This window comes from Oryctolagus cuniculus, chromosome 7, assembly GCF_051225735.1.
Source record: "Oryctolagus cuniculus isolate XC-2025 breed Fujian yellow rabbit chromosome 7, ASM5122573v1, whole genome shotgun sequence".
Taxonomy (NCBI): domain Eukaryota; kingdom Metazoa; phylum Chordata; class Mammalia; order Lagomorpha; family Leporidae; genus Oryctolagus; species Oryctolagus cuniculus.
In genome coordinates this window covers 70492088-70505269 of record NC_142873.1, presented here as the reverse complement: position 1 = coordinate 70505269, position 13182 = coordinate 70492088, and the positions used below count along the sequence as shown (strand labels likewise).

The 13182-nt window shown below is 43.4% G+C and overlaps 1 protein-coding gene across 16 annotated transcripts in view; it reads left to right on the top strand.

The window, feature by feature from the left end:
* The window catches only part of CDC14A (cell division cycle 14A), a 186621-nt gene that overhangs the window by 165433 nt on the left and 8006 nt on the right, over positions 1-13182 (top strand). For 7 of the 16 annotated variants that reach the window (XM_002715832.6, XM_089300283.1, XM_070077985.2 and 4 more), the window contains one exon: positions 100-5994. The exons of 3 other annotated variants lie outside the window; for them this stretch is intronic. In XM_002715832.6, the coding sequence (XP_002715878.3) occupies positions 100-550 (451 nt within the window). In that variant the 3' untranslated portion in view covers positions 551-5994. Of the gene's footprint in view, positions 1-99; positions 5995-13182 lie in introns of those variants that run through there. 6 more of the 16 variants (XM_089300287.1, XM_089300285.1, XM_089300293.1 and 3 more) reach the window with 2 other exon arrangements.

Genomic DNA, 13182 nt, shown 5'->3' with positions numbered 1-13182 from the left:
TCATGTCGTGGATATGTGTCTTGGGACTGCGAGCTGTGTGTGAATAGACGCCTACACTGCTGTCTGTGTTTTCTCCCCTCCCCCGTGTTTTCCATCCAGCTTTTCCATAAACTCTCGGCTAGCCAGCTCTCTAGGGAACTTGAATGCTGCAGCTGATGATCCAGAGAACAAAAAGACGGCCTCGTCCGCTAAGGCAGGTTTCATAGCCAACCCATTCACCAACCTCTTGAATGGCAGCTCCCAACCGACAGCCAGGAATTACCCAGAGCTCAACAACAACCAGTACAACAGAAGCAGCAGCAGCGGCGGGGGCAACCTGAACAGCCTCCCGGGCCCCCTCAACGCCAAGACAGAGGAGCCGGCCACCGTCCTCCGACCCGCCTACCCCAGCCTTTCTTCATCTCCAGCGAGATTCCTGAGCCGTTCTATCCCCGTAAGTTCGCAGACACCACCTCTTGATCCTCAGAACCCTGAACGCAACTTTTGTGCCTTGCCTTCCCAGCCGAGGCTGCCACCAAAGAGATTTAATAGTGCCAAGGAAGCCTTCTGACCGGTGCCCTCCCTCTGGCCTATGAAACTGTCTATGAACTACATTCTGCTGGCTCCCTTCAAGTAAATGCCAAGTTTCAGCTGGGGTCTCTTCCTTCCTTCTGTTCCTTCCTCCTCCCGCCGCTCCTCTTGGAGTGCTTTCTCTTATGAGGGAAGCAACTTTCATTCGCTTCATCGTGGACACTGTTGGCTTTTTGGTTAAGTTTTCAAATCATCCTGAATATCCAGTAGAAAGCTAGGATCTGATTGATTTGCCAGATTTCATCGGCTTTGGTTGTGGCGGTATTCGGAATTAGGGCCTTTTCTGTACCCTGTGTCGATGAATGGATTCTGGGGTATTGACATATGGAAGGTGCTAAAAGAACAGCATCTTCCCAGAACTAAGTGTCAGGCCCTTGGAGAACTCACTTCCTGCAGGGAACCGACTCAGAATTAAGTGGCAGATGGGGTGGCTTTTTGTAGGAATGGCTTAGAGGTGGGTGTCTGGGATGCAGGGGGAGGAGCAGGCAGAATACTGGGGAGATGTTGAAAACACAGCCCTCACTCTTCTGGAGACAGGTGAGAAGATCTCCAAACATGGTTCACCAATCAATGAGTAATTCCAGTTAGGGTAAAATATGTTGGCGAGCCTCCTGCTGGGAATTACTTGAATTGTGTATTTGATAGCCTCAAGGAGTATTGAGGTCTAAAGGAATGGGAGTTTTGATTTGAGGAGAATAAGAACAAAACAAGATGGAGAAATAGAGCCCACCCGTCAAGGAAGTGGGAAGTGCAGTTGAAACACTGACGGCACTTGGGGTGCACGCAGGCCCCCAGTGTCCTGGGTAGGCTGGCCTGGCACGCCTTCACACTACCCCACTGTTCTCTAAACATTTCCCCAGCCGTTCTCCAAGGAGACAGAAGGGCGGGAGGAAAAGTGCTGGTGGCCTGTGCTGCTGATTATCCACTCAGCAAAACAGTGCCCCAGGGTTAATCCTTCATGGACCCCGCGTTGCTGCCCGACAGTTCAGAAGCCATGGAGATGTTTCCTCACCTGAGGGTGCAGTGTATGCTCATGTGTGCATTTCTCCACGTAGGGGCGTGTTGCACTCAGTACCACTCCCAAGCCTACCTCAGGCTGCTTCTCGAAGGTTTTTACCCTTCTGTCCACATGCAAGCCTTTCCCTTAGAGAGTCTGGCAATGTACTCTTTCTCATCTGATTTTATTCCCACTCATCTTTTTCAGCATCACTTTAGATTTCTTTGTAAATTGGGCTTCAGGTGACTGTCAGCCCAGCCACCCCTTAATCTGCTTCTAGTCTCACTGGATAAGTTGCTTACATGTGTGTCATAAAAATTTAAATCCATGTAACTGGGGATTAGATGTGACATGAACCTATTTGAATCTTCATAACTCTTTGCAGGTCGTATACTTTTCAGTGTAAGAATTCAGGCAATATTTTCATAAACAAATTGAGGATCAGCCTCTGTTTTTAAGACCAGAGTCTAGATCTTGCTATTTGCAGAACAAGTCCTATAGATAAGTACATGAATGTCTTGGCTAACGGTGCTGTGTCACACGTATTCATGACTGAATGTCAGAGCATTGGTAGCTGAACAGGAAGAGCACTTTACCTTTTCTGCTTCCCAGTTTCCCTGGTAGAAGCACGGGGCATTCTGTAGACAATTGTTACTGCCTCATCATGTTTATATAACTGAAGCTTGCTCTAGTTCCATATTTTGTTATTTCTATTTCACCTCTCCTCCTTCTTATCCCTCTCCTGGCTGGAATAGAGAGATTTTTTTTTTCTCATAATTGAATTTAAAGTAATAGTCTGTGTGGGCAATTGCTGCTGCTCCCTGCTTCTCCCCCCACCCCCAAATTTGTCAGCTTATTGTAAAGAAAAGCATTTATAAATAGAATTGCCAGCCTGACAACATTTTCCTCCCTCAGCCTGCCAAGAAGGAAGCAGCAGCAGGTCCCTGATAGGAAAACCTCCCTCCTGTCTCTCTGCTTTCCAGGCCTCCTGCAGGAAGGATGGTGGGCAGGAAGCCTACATTAGGAAGGAAATTCCCACTCTATGTGGCATTGAATCCCAGGTTGTGCCTTGTTTATATGTATGGTCCAGTGCAGCTTTTCTAGTGTTCGTGGATTTGTGCTCTCGATAAGATTGTCCAGCTTCTCAATGTCTCTGAAGAGGCAAAACTTAAGAGCCTTGAAGAACTGGGAGTGGATCCCTGAACACACATGATTCTGAACCCTTAGGTGGGAAAATGAACCATGCATGGCAAATTCCTCTTAGCACCTTTAAGAAAGACCTAGAAGCTCTTCTTCGGGGAGGAGGCTGACGGGTGTTTGGAGGGAGCCGAATGTTTTAAAAGCTACAATTAGCATCTCTTTTGAAAGCTGCAATTGCTCTCTCACTTTTTTGCAGCAGTTCAGCCCCCAGAAAAATGTAAAAATGATTTCCTTGTTCTGTCATTAAATGGTTTAACACAGAAAACAAGTACAAATGTTAAGGAATCCTTATGGTTGTGACAGAATGCTGAAAAACAGACTTTTTTTTTTTTAAAAAATAATTTTAGCTTGGCCTCTCCTGCTGGCCCTGTGGTTTCTGCTGCCCAGCGCATTGCACAGGTTTCATTTTTGTTGCCCACTCACTCACTATAAAAAATCTGTTTCACTCTCTGACACTTAGAGGAGTTTTCAGACGAGGGACATATAATTATGGCGTGGGTAGGGTGGAAGTATTTTATTAAATTAAAATGACTTGTGGTATCTGTCTTGAATATTTGCTGTGTTTTATTTTTACGACACTTACTGCTGAATTGCTGTTCCACTGAAGTGTCCTCACCTGCCCTGGGAGTCTGGGTTGGATCATGGTGCTTCCTCTGTAACCTTCCTTACATCTTACCTGGGGTTTGGTGACAGTATTTTTCTCCTTCTGAATTTTCACCAGTCAACAGATTGTCAGCCTGAGTGAGGGCAGAGGTGGTACCTCTGATTTTCATAGTTGTATGCCCTGTGCCTGGCATATGCAGGCACTCTATTTAAGTATCTGTTGATGAAACAAAAGGATGACTGGCTGTATAACTGAATGAAGGAGGTAAGAATTATTACTTCTGTTTTATTTATTTATTCTTAAAGATTTATTATTTATTTGAAAGGCAGAGTTACAGAGATAGAGGGGGAGAGAGAGAGAGAGAGAGGGAGGAGAGGGAGGAGAGAGAGAAAGAGAGGGAGATAGGTCTTCCATCCGCTGGTTCACTCCCCAGATAGCCACAAACTGGCCAGGGCTGGGCCAAATTAAAGCCAAGAGCCAGAAGCTTTTTCCCGGTCTCCTACATGGGTGCAGGGGCCCAAGCACTTGGGCCATCTTCCGCTGCTTTCCCAGGCACATTAGCAGGGACTGGATCAGAAGTGGAGCAGCTGGCACTCAAACGGGTACCCATACACCGCAGGCAGCAGCTTTACCTGCTGCACCACAATGCTAGTCCCTATTACTTCTATTTTAAAATAAAAATCTTGAGGGTCTAAGAAGTTTATAGTTTGTCTAAGATTGCACTGCTAATATCAGCCGAACCATCATTTGTTTGTTTGTTTTTTGACAGGCAGATTTAGACAGTGAAAGAGAGAGAGACAGAGAGAAAGGTCTTCCTTCCGTTGGTTCACCCCCCAATAGCTGCTACGGCTGGTGTGCTGCGCCGATCTGATGCCAGGAGCCAGGTGCTTCGTCCCGGTCTCCATGCAGGTGCAGGGTCCAAGGACTTGGGCCATCCTCCACTGCCCTCCTGGGCCAGCAGAGAGCTGGACTAGAAGAGGAGCAACTGGGACAGAATCCAGCGCCCCAATCCGGACTAGAACCTGGGGTGCCGGCGCCGCAGGCGGAGGATTAGCCTAGTGAGCCATGGCGCCGGCCCCCCGAACCATCATTTGAACTTGGGTCAATTTGACTCCAAAAGGCATATTCTTTTTTTTTTTTTTCCAAAGATTTATTTATTTATTTGAAAAGCAGAGTTACAGAGACAAAGACAGAGACAGAGACAAGAGAGAGAGAGAGAAAAGGGAGAGCGCTTCCATCCACTGGTTCACTCCCCAGTTCACTTTGCAATGGCTGGAGCTGGCTGATCCGAAGCCAGGAGCCAGGAGCTTCTTCCTGGTCTCCCATATGGGTGCAGGGGCCCAAGGACTTGGGCCATCTTCCACTCCTTCCCCCAGCCATAGCAGAGAGCTGGATCTGAAGTGGAGCAGCCGGGACTTGAACTGACACCCATATGGGATGGCAGCACTGCTACACCACAGTGCCAGCCCCTAGGCATATTCTTTTGATTGCATTCTGCCATAGGCAAGGATACATCAAAAAGTTTGTAAAAATGGAATGAAAAGATAATGCACATTTCCATGAATTTAATGAAGACCTGTCATAAACACTATTGTGGATAGTTATAATAGAGGCATCTCTGAAGAAATCTCTTGACAAGAAGGGTCAGGGACAGCTGTAAAGAAAAGGTAATATTTAAGTTGGGCTTTGCAGATGAGTAGGAGCCTGCTAGGTATCTAGTAATGGAAGTAGGAAGGGCAGGAATGGCCGTTCTAGGCGGTGGGAACAGCAGGAACTAAGGTATAGCCTTAGTACTGGAGTTAAGTTCTTGGATTCTGATGACAGCTACACTTGGTTCAAATCTTATCTCTGCTGCTGCCTTTTGCTGAGGAGTTCAGCAGGTTATTTAACCAGAGCCTTAGCAAAATGGAACTAATAATAATCAAGGACAGATCTAAGTTTGTTTCGTGTGCATCCTGAAATTTATACAATACACCCCCTTTTCTGTTTGTGTCTTTAATGAGCTTTCTAACTCCATTTCTTTCTGCCTTTAATTTGCAGTTTAAAATAAGGCCAGCAAACTTTTTCTGTTAAGGGCCAGATCGTAAATGTTTTTAGCTTAAGGTCCCAACTGTGCAGGTCAATACATAAATGATGGTGTGCCTGTGTTCAGCTAAACTTTGTTGACAAAAATAGATGACAGGCTGAATTTGGACGATGGGCTGGTATCTGGAGACCTCATGCTTTAATGTATTGCCAGACAGTTGATATCAACACCCCTTTTTCCTGTTCAGAAATCATCAGTGATCCTCTAATAGTAGAACCTTAATCCTGAATTATTCTGCTGAGCTTCACGCCTCTGTATTGTGTTCCCCTATTGTATCTTTGCATCTACATTTACCCTGTCTATCCCTCAACATGTATCCCCTTGTCCTCTTCTTATACCATGCTCTCTCATACTCACTTTGGGGAAGTCCTTTCTTGGAAGCTCTGGCCCTCCTCATAAATTTCTCATCTGTAAAAACGTGTATGGCTTTCTGTCTCCATTAGCAGCTTTCCTTGATAAATTGAACCTGCCCAATGGAAAAAAAAGGAAAACATTTCTTAAAAATTATTTATTTATTTATTTATTTAGTATTTGAAAGGAAGAGAGACAGGCAGAGAGGGACTTTCTATGTGCTGACTCACTCCCCAAATGTCAGCACCAGCCAGGCCTGGGCCAGGCCAAAACCAGGAGCCTGGAACTCAATCCAGGTCTCCCACATGGGTCTTAGGGACCTGATTACTGGAGCCATCACCTGCTGTCTTCCATGTGTAGTAGCAGGAAGCTGGACTGGAAGGGTAGCCGGGACTTGAACCCAGGCATTTTGGTATGGGTTGAGATGTATCTTAAGAGGTGTCTTAACCCTGGCACAAAACACCCATTCCAGGAAAACCTTTATTGACTTCTGTTCCCATCCATGATGAATATTTAATACCTAATTTTATCAGCATGTAGTATTGCAATTATATACCCAAACATTTATATTTGTTTACATATATCCATGTACCAGACTTGTTTCCAAATTTTAGGCTTTCTTTGTGTAGACATTTCATTAAGTTTATTTATATTTCCTTGTGTCTTTTGCTTGTTTTTTTGTTTTCATTTTTAAAGCTTTATTTATATATGTATTTGAAAGGCAGAAACACAACACATAGGTTGAGAGAGAGAGAGAGAGAGAGAGAGAGAGATCTTTCATCCATTGGTTTATTCCCCAAATGGCTGCAACAACTATGTCTGAGCCTGGCCAAAGTCAGGAGCCAGGAACTCCATCCTGGTCTCCCATATGGGTGGCCCAAGATGTTGGGCCAAGTCCTCTGCTGCCTCCACAGGAGCATTAGCAGGTAGCTGGATTGGAAGCAAAGCAGCCTGGACTTGCACTGGCTGTCTGATATGAGATGTTGGCATCACAAATGGTGGCTTAACCCACTGTGCCATAATGCCAGCCCCTGGTTCATGGTTTCTAACACAGTATTAGACATAGAAGGGAATTAAAAATTTAAATACTCATATATATAAAGTTTAAAGGAAAATTCAAGTTAAATATCATGTGCTTCTTCCTCTACCATAGCATTCTTATTCCATAGTTGAAATTGACTTTAATAGTATTCTCTGACCCAATGCTAGTAGCTGTTTTTACACCTGGCGGCTTGTTAGTGTTACTCTTTGGTTATTAAGACACTGAGGATAAGTTCTCTGTGTCACATTTGGCCAGTATCAGAACAGCTTTGATAAGCCTATGAATGGGTTAAGTTCAATTGAGTTCTAACATAAAGAGTAATATGTGTTTTTTTTTTTAAAAAAGATTTATTTATTTATTTGAAAGGCAGAGTTACAGAGAGGCAGAGGCAGAGGTAGAGAGAGAGAGGTCTTCTATCTGCTGGTTCACTCCCCAGGTGGCTGCAGCAGCAGGAGCTGTGCCAATCCTAAGCCAGGAGCCAGGAGTCTCCTCCGGGTCTCCCACTCAGGTGCAGGGGCCCAAGGACTTGAGCCATCTTTCACTGCTTTCCTAGGCCACAGCAGAGAGCTGGATCAGAAGTGGAGCAGCTGGGACCCGAACTGGCACCATATAGGATTTGGGCTCTGCAGGTGGTGGCTTTACCGGCTATGCCACAGCACCACTCCCCAATATGTGTATTTTAAGGAATTTTGGTCCTTAAAGTAGAACTTGAAATATGATCAGAATATTAGCTCTCAACTCTGTACAATAGCCAGTTTAATGAAAATCCACTGAGTGATTGGCATGTGCATCAAAGCGTGCTTCATTTTCACCTTAGAATGTTAGTGGTGACAGGATTGCACTTATTGTTTGAGCATCCATTCCCAGTAAAATGCTGTTTTCCAGTGGCATGTAATATCTTTTTCTGATTTAAATGTGGCAAAGTTTCCCTTTACCCATTTTAAAAGCTCTCCTCTTTTCTTAATTTTAAATATTACTAATATTTAAATTATTTGATTAATAGATTTAATTAATACCTAATTAAAGCTTAAATATTATATTTAGCTTTGATGGCAAAGATTAGTATTAGATTTCTTTTTTGTTGTATATTGAAATTTCTGTGCTCTTTTCATCTAATAATATAAAGAATATGAATATTGAACCACATCTTTGGAATTCATTCAATATTGCTATTCTTTTGTTCCCTACCCAAGGGTAGTTGGAAATGTTATTTGACAACACATCAAATAGTTCTGATGACTGCATGGTTCAAGTGATGACTTTAAATCTGTGTATGTGATATTTATATATATGTAGTCTTTACAGTCTGTACTTTGCTGTAATTTAAGTTTTCAGTGTCAAATAGTTTACATTAATTTCTGTACAAAGCCTATCAGCTATTTTTGGCTTTCCATTTTAAACAAAATTTGCTTTAAACGATAAAGTCAATCAGAAATATATAACAGGTAAGAATTGGTTTATATTCTCAAATGCAATGGGGCTGTTAATTAGTTTGTTCAATTGTATACCTTCTTTCCTATATAATACCAATAATATTGTAGGTCAATAGAAGAGTGCTGTTTTGGTATTAAGCTTGTCCTCTGCCCCATCCCCCCTTTTTTGGCCAGGAGTGAAAGAAAGTGCTTTTTATCTATGTATAAAAAGCTGTCCAATTTAAAAAAGTGCTTAATCTTTACATGAGTGTCTGTCGAGCTCACAGTGTTTTAGTGGGGCGAGGTAAGACAAAGAGGAGCAAGCCACTGTTTCAGCAGTGTGAAGGCTGCACGAAGACATACTCTGGCCTAATTGTTCTTCGGCTGTCAGTTCTGTCTTGCCACAATGTAGGCTGCATCTCTGCGGCCTGCCATGCAAGACCTTAAGGAGGCTTTTGAGACCAACTATTCTTACCCTTTTCCCTTTACTCCTGGGCATGAACCTTCTGCTGCTGTCCAGCAGTTTCTTATGTCCTTGACAAGCCTTGCTCCTCCAGCTCTATCCTTCACTTACAAGCCATTTCCCAGCCTGGTCTACCCTCCCTCTTCCCTTCTCAGACTCCTCATCTGGAGTTGGCCTACATCCTGCTTCCCCCTCTGTGAAGCCTTCCTTGACCTCAACTGACCGTAATAATCCCAATGTTTTCTCAAAGTCATCCTGCCTGCTTTGGTCGTTTGGTCTTCATCATCCTCACATTGAAGGTTATGAATGTAAGCCTTGCATAGCTCCTGAATTGGTCGGGAAAGCTGAGATTAGCAACATGAAGTTAGAAAACAAAGTCTTTGATTTTTGCTATCTCTCTAGCATCAAATCCTGGGCTATGCTTACCTCTTTGATTGTGGATTTAGTTATTCCATACTTTCATCTAGTATTGAATAGGTTATTTATTTCATCTAAAAGTCTGAAAGTCACTGTGTATACCTAAGATCTTTAATGTAGAAAGCTAGATTTTCATTGCAGCTTTCTCTTACACACAGACATGCATACATGTGGATGTATATGCATGTGCAGACAAGCCCAGACACCACATGGGCATTACTGGTAAGATGGTTGGATTTACCCCTGATGAAAGGGGCAAATGAAAGTCTTTGGTAAATGAAAAGGTTCTCCTGGATAGTGAATAGTGTATCCCATTCAGTGGCTGGTACATGTGGGAGATAACTATTTTGTCTATACAAGCAAAGAGTTCGCTGTCTTGGGCTGTCTTGTGAGTTCCTTTTCCAGCTGATATGAAAAAATTCAGTAAATCAAAAGTGAAAATTGAGAAGTGTCCATTTGAAAGTGAGCAAATGAAGCTGATCCGTTCCAGCCCAATTCCTCTCGTTTATGCTTTAAGTATGAATTGCTTACTCTCGGGTGCCAAATCTTCACAGTGAGGATGCACTGGCTGTGTTTGGACTTATTCGATGCTCTGCTCCAACTTGCCTCCCTTTTCAACACACCATCAATGACATGAGGATCTTCTCACCTTCATCCCTGGAGGACCTTTGCTTATATGTTTTAGCTATCAGCTACTGCCAACATTCTGGACAACTTGGATTCATCACCATCATCTTCAACCATTTATTGAGTCCCTCCTATGTGCCAGGCGTTTTATTAGGTACTTGATGTACATTATCTTATTTATCTAACCCACAGTTGACAGATGAGGACATCAGGATCCAGAGACAGTAACTTGTCCAAGGGGTCTTACAACTGCTATGTTTGAAACTTTCTTAACACTAGGGATCTTTATTTTTATTCACTTAGAAATCTACTTAATAGACCTTCTTATGGCTTAAAGCATGGTTTCTTTTTTTTTTTTTTTAAGAAAATATTTATTTACTTGAAAGGGAGAGTTACAGAGAGGGATCAAGATCATTTGCTAGTTCACTCTCCAAATACTTGCCACAGCCACAATTTGGCCATGCTGAAACTAGAAGCCAGGAACTCTTATCTGGACCTCCCACATGAGTGGCAGGAGCACAAGTACTTGGCCACTGCTTCCCAGGCACATTAGTAGGAAGCTGGGCTTAGAAGCAAAGTAGCCTTGAATCAGCACTCCAGTATGGGATGTGGGCATCCCAAGCAGTGGCTTAACGTACTGCACCAAAATGCCTGTGCCCCATGCTCTGATACTAGAATCCTACAAAGCTCTTTGAGTATTATCTCCTAATTCTGCTCCTTGATCCCTTTCTTTAAAAACACTTTTTTTTTTTAACCTGAGGTTTTTAATTTTACTTGTTAAGATTCATTTGTTTCTTTGAAAGGCAGAGCAACACAGAGAGGGAGAGGGAGAAGAGGAGCAGGAGGGGGAGGGAGAGGGGGAGGGGAGAGGGAGGGGGAGGGAGAGGGAGAGAGAAAAATTGATCCATCTTCCATCCACTGGTTGACTCCCTAAAGGACCACAGCAGCCAGGGCTGGGCCAGGCTGAAGCTAGGAGCCAGAGACTCCATTCTAGTTTTTCACAGGGTGGGAGGGGCCCTAGCAGTGCTTGGGGATCCTTTGCTGCCTTCCCAGGCCCATTAGCAGGGAGCTGGATAGGAAGCAAGTAGCCAGGACTCAAACTGGCACTCCGAAATCGGATGCTGGTGTGGCAAGTGGCAGCTTAAGCCGCTGAGCCACAGTGCTGGCTGGTCCTTCATCCTCTTCTGATCCCTGCCTGTTTCCTGAGCCTCTTCAGTTTACTTCTTTCTTTCTGTAGCTTCTTATAGTTTTTTTTTTTTTTTTTGCTTCCTTTTCTGAATATTTGAAGCTCCGCTTGGATATGTCTTTAAATTAGTGGTCCCCACGTGTCAGTCAGTTCAGCCATCTCGTGTATCTGTCCCTCATCTCTTCTAAGCACTGTTGAAAAAAATACCATTGACTGCATTTCAAATGTGTTGCTAATTTACCTGGCCCTTCAGCACTCCTGATTGGCTTATCTTTTTTGTTGCTCTTTCTCTTCCCCACACTACAATCAGTACAGTCCCTTCTGAGCTCCAGAGTCACTTGACCTTGCCTTGAGATCTGTTGTGAACGTAGTTTTCAGAAATTATTTCTAATTCTTTTCTTTGCTACCTCAAAAGCTTATTTGCATCTGGAGTCATCCTTTTTTCCTTCCCTTTTGGATAAAAAGAAACCCTATTATTTCCCAATGATGCCTCCATCTACCTGTAATTTGTTCCCAAACCAGTTGTCTACCTACTTCCTTCGTCTTCTGCCTTCTGTCTCTTCCCCTCCGCTTGCCTGTCTCCTCTCCTGCAACCATGCACATTCACACCAGGATGGCTGGTGGGGAATGGGGAGGCGTCTTCTCTCAGTCCACCTCTCTCATCTCCCTGTGCTCCTTTGTTCTGTACCTGGATGTGGTCCCCATTCTGGCCTATGGTCTCTCCCATGTTTACCACTGATGTCTCTAAGCCCAGATCTGATGGTCTCTTTTTGGTCATCATCTTTCTTAGGCTTTCTGCAGCATTTGACAATATTGCTCACTCCTTTTCCTGTAATTTTCTTCCCGTCTGATTTTGGAGTATTTTTTCCCCCTTAAATTATTATCGATTTTCCTCTGCCTGCCCTTTATAGCGGCTCTCCTCAGCTCTGAGCTCGGCCCCCTTACCTCTCTGGTAATCTGCACATTATGTCTACACTCTCAGCTTCTTGAGAGCATTCCTTAGGATGGAGAAAATACATTTAAAAAAAATTTTTTTTTCCAACTCTGTGTTTCTCTTTGGTTTCCTGGTTCCCTAATCCCACTTTGCTCATCCTATCATCCAAGGTAGACATTCAGAATCGTCTTTGAAAGTAAGCCTGCCTTTCAGTTCATTTTCTGTCACTCTGTTCTCACCCTTGCTGCCCTAATTGAGAACCTCACGATCTATTGTATAGCCCTTTTCATTTTCTCCCTGTCTTAGGTTTCTCTTGTCTTTGATCTCTCTCCTATACTGCTGAACATTCTCATCTGTGGCATTGTTCAGAGCTCCACTGCGCTCCCAGCATCAAGTCTGGATCCCTGGGCTTACAGTTCATGGCTCTTCCCTGTTGGACTGTGTACCTCCCTGCCTGCCTTCTCTCTGGCAGCTCTACCTGGCATCCTGCCCATGTGTTTCTCCAAGAGTGCCATGCTCTGCCTGGAACCTCACCCCTGCCAAACAAGTTTACTCCACTTTTCTTCCTTGCTCTGCTTGGTGTTGTATTTCCTGGCCCAGCTCAATAATTATCTTTCTGATAGAGCATTTGGGATCCATCCAGGGAGAATGTCTTTTGCTTCTTACTTCTTATAGGACTTTATTCACACCTCTGCCACTCTCGTATTTATAGACAGTTGCATGTGATGCTTTGTCTCCTCTTATCTTTTTTCCTGAGGTTCTATAGTGTAAGTGCCTAATACATATTTATTGCACCAGAACTTGGAGAACATGTCTGAATTCATGAATGCCAAGCTGCGTGCTTAGGAGCCCATGCATCATAGTGTATGAAGCACTCACCAAAAGCAAACTGAGTTTTCAGCTTTGACTTTAATATACAGTAATCTGGAAGTTGTATATTTTTCTAGAACTTTGCCTTTAGTAAAATAAGAGAAAATAAATTTAAACTGAGCTTGCATCAATATAATTTTGGTGTTCAGATGAACTGAAAACACTCATGTAATGGTTGGCTGAGTCAAACTGGGTGTCAACAATCTGTCATGTAACAATTGAGCTCTTTGTGATTGTTGAAAAGCACACATTAAATTCCCCCAGAAAAAAAGACTGTCTTAACAAGCATGTAGGAAGGTGAAAGAATATTTTCCATAGCATTTTAATTAAGCAAAATTGGCTTGTTAGATTTTGGGGCATCTGAAATTCATAGAGAACTCTATAGAAAAATGTGAACACCCTTTTAAAGCAGATTTTTATCAT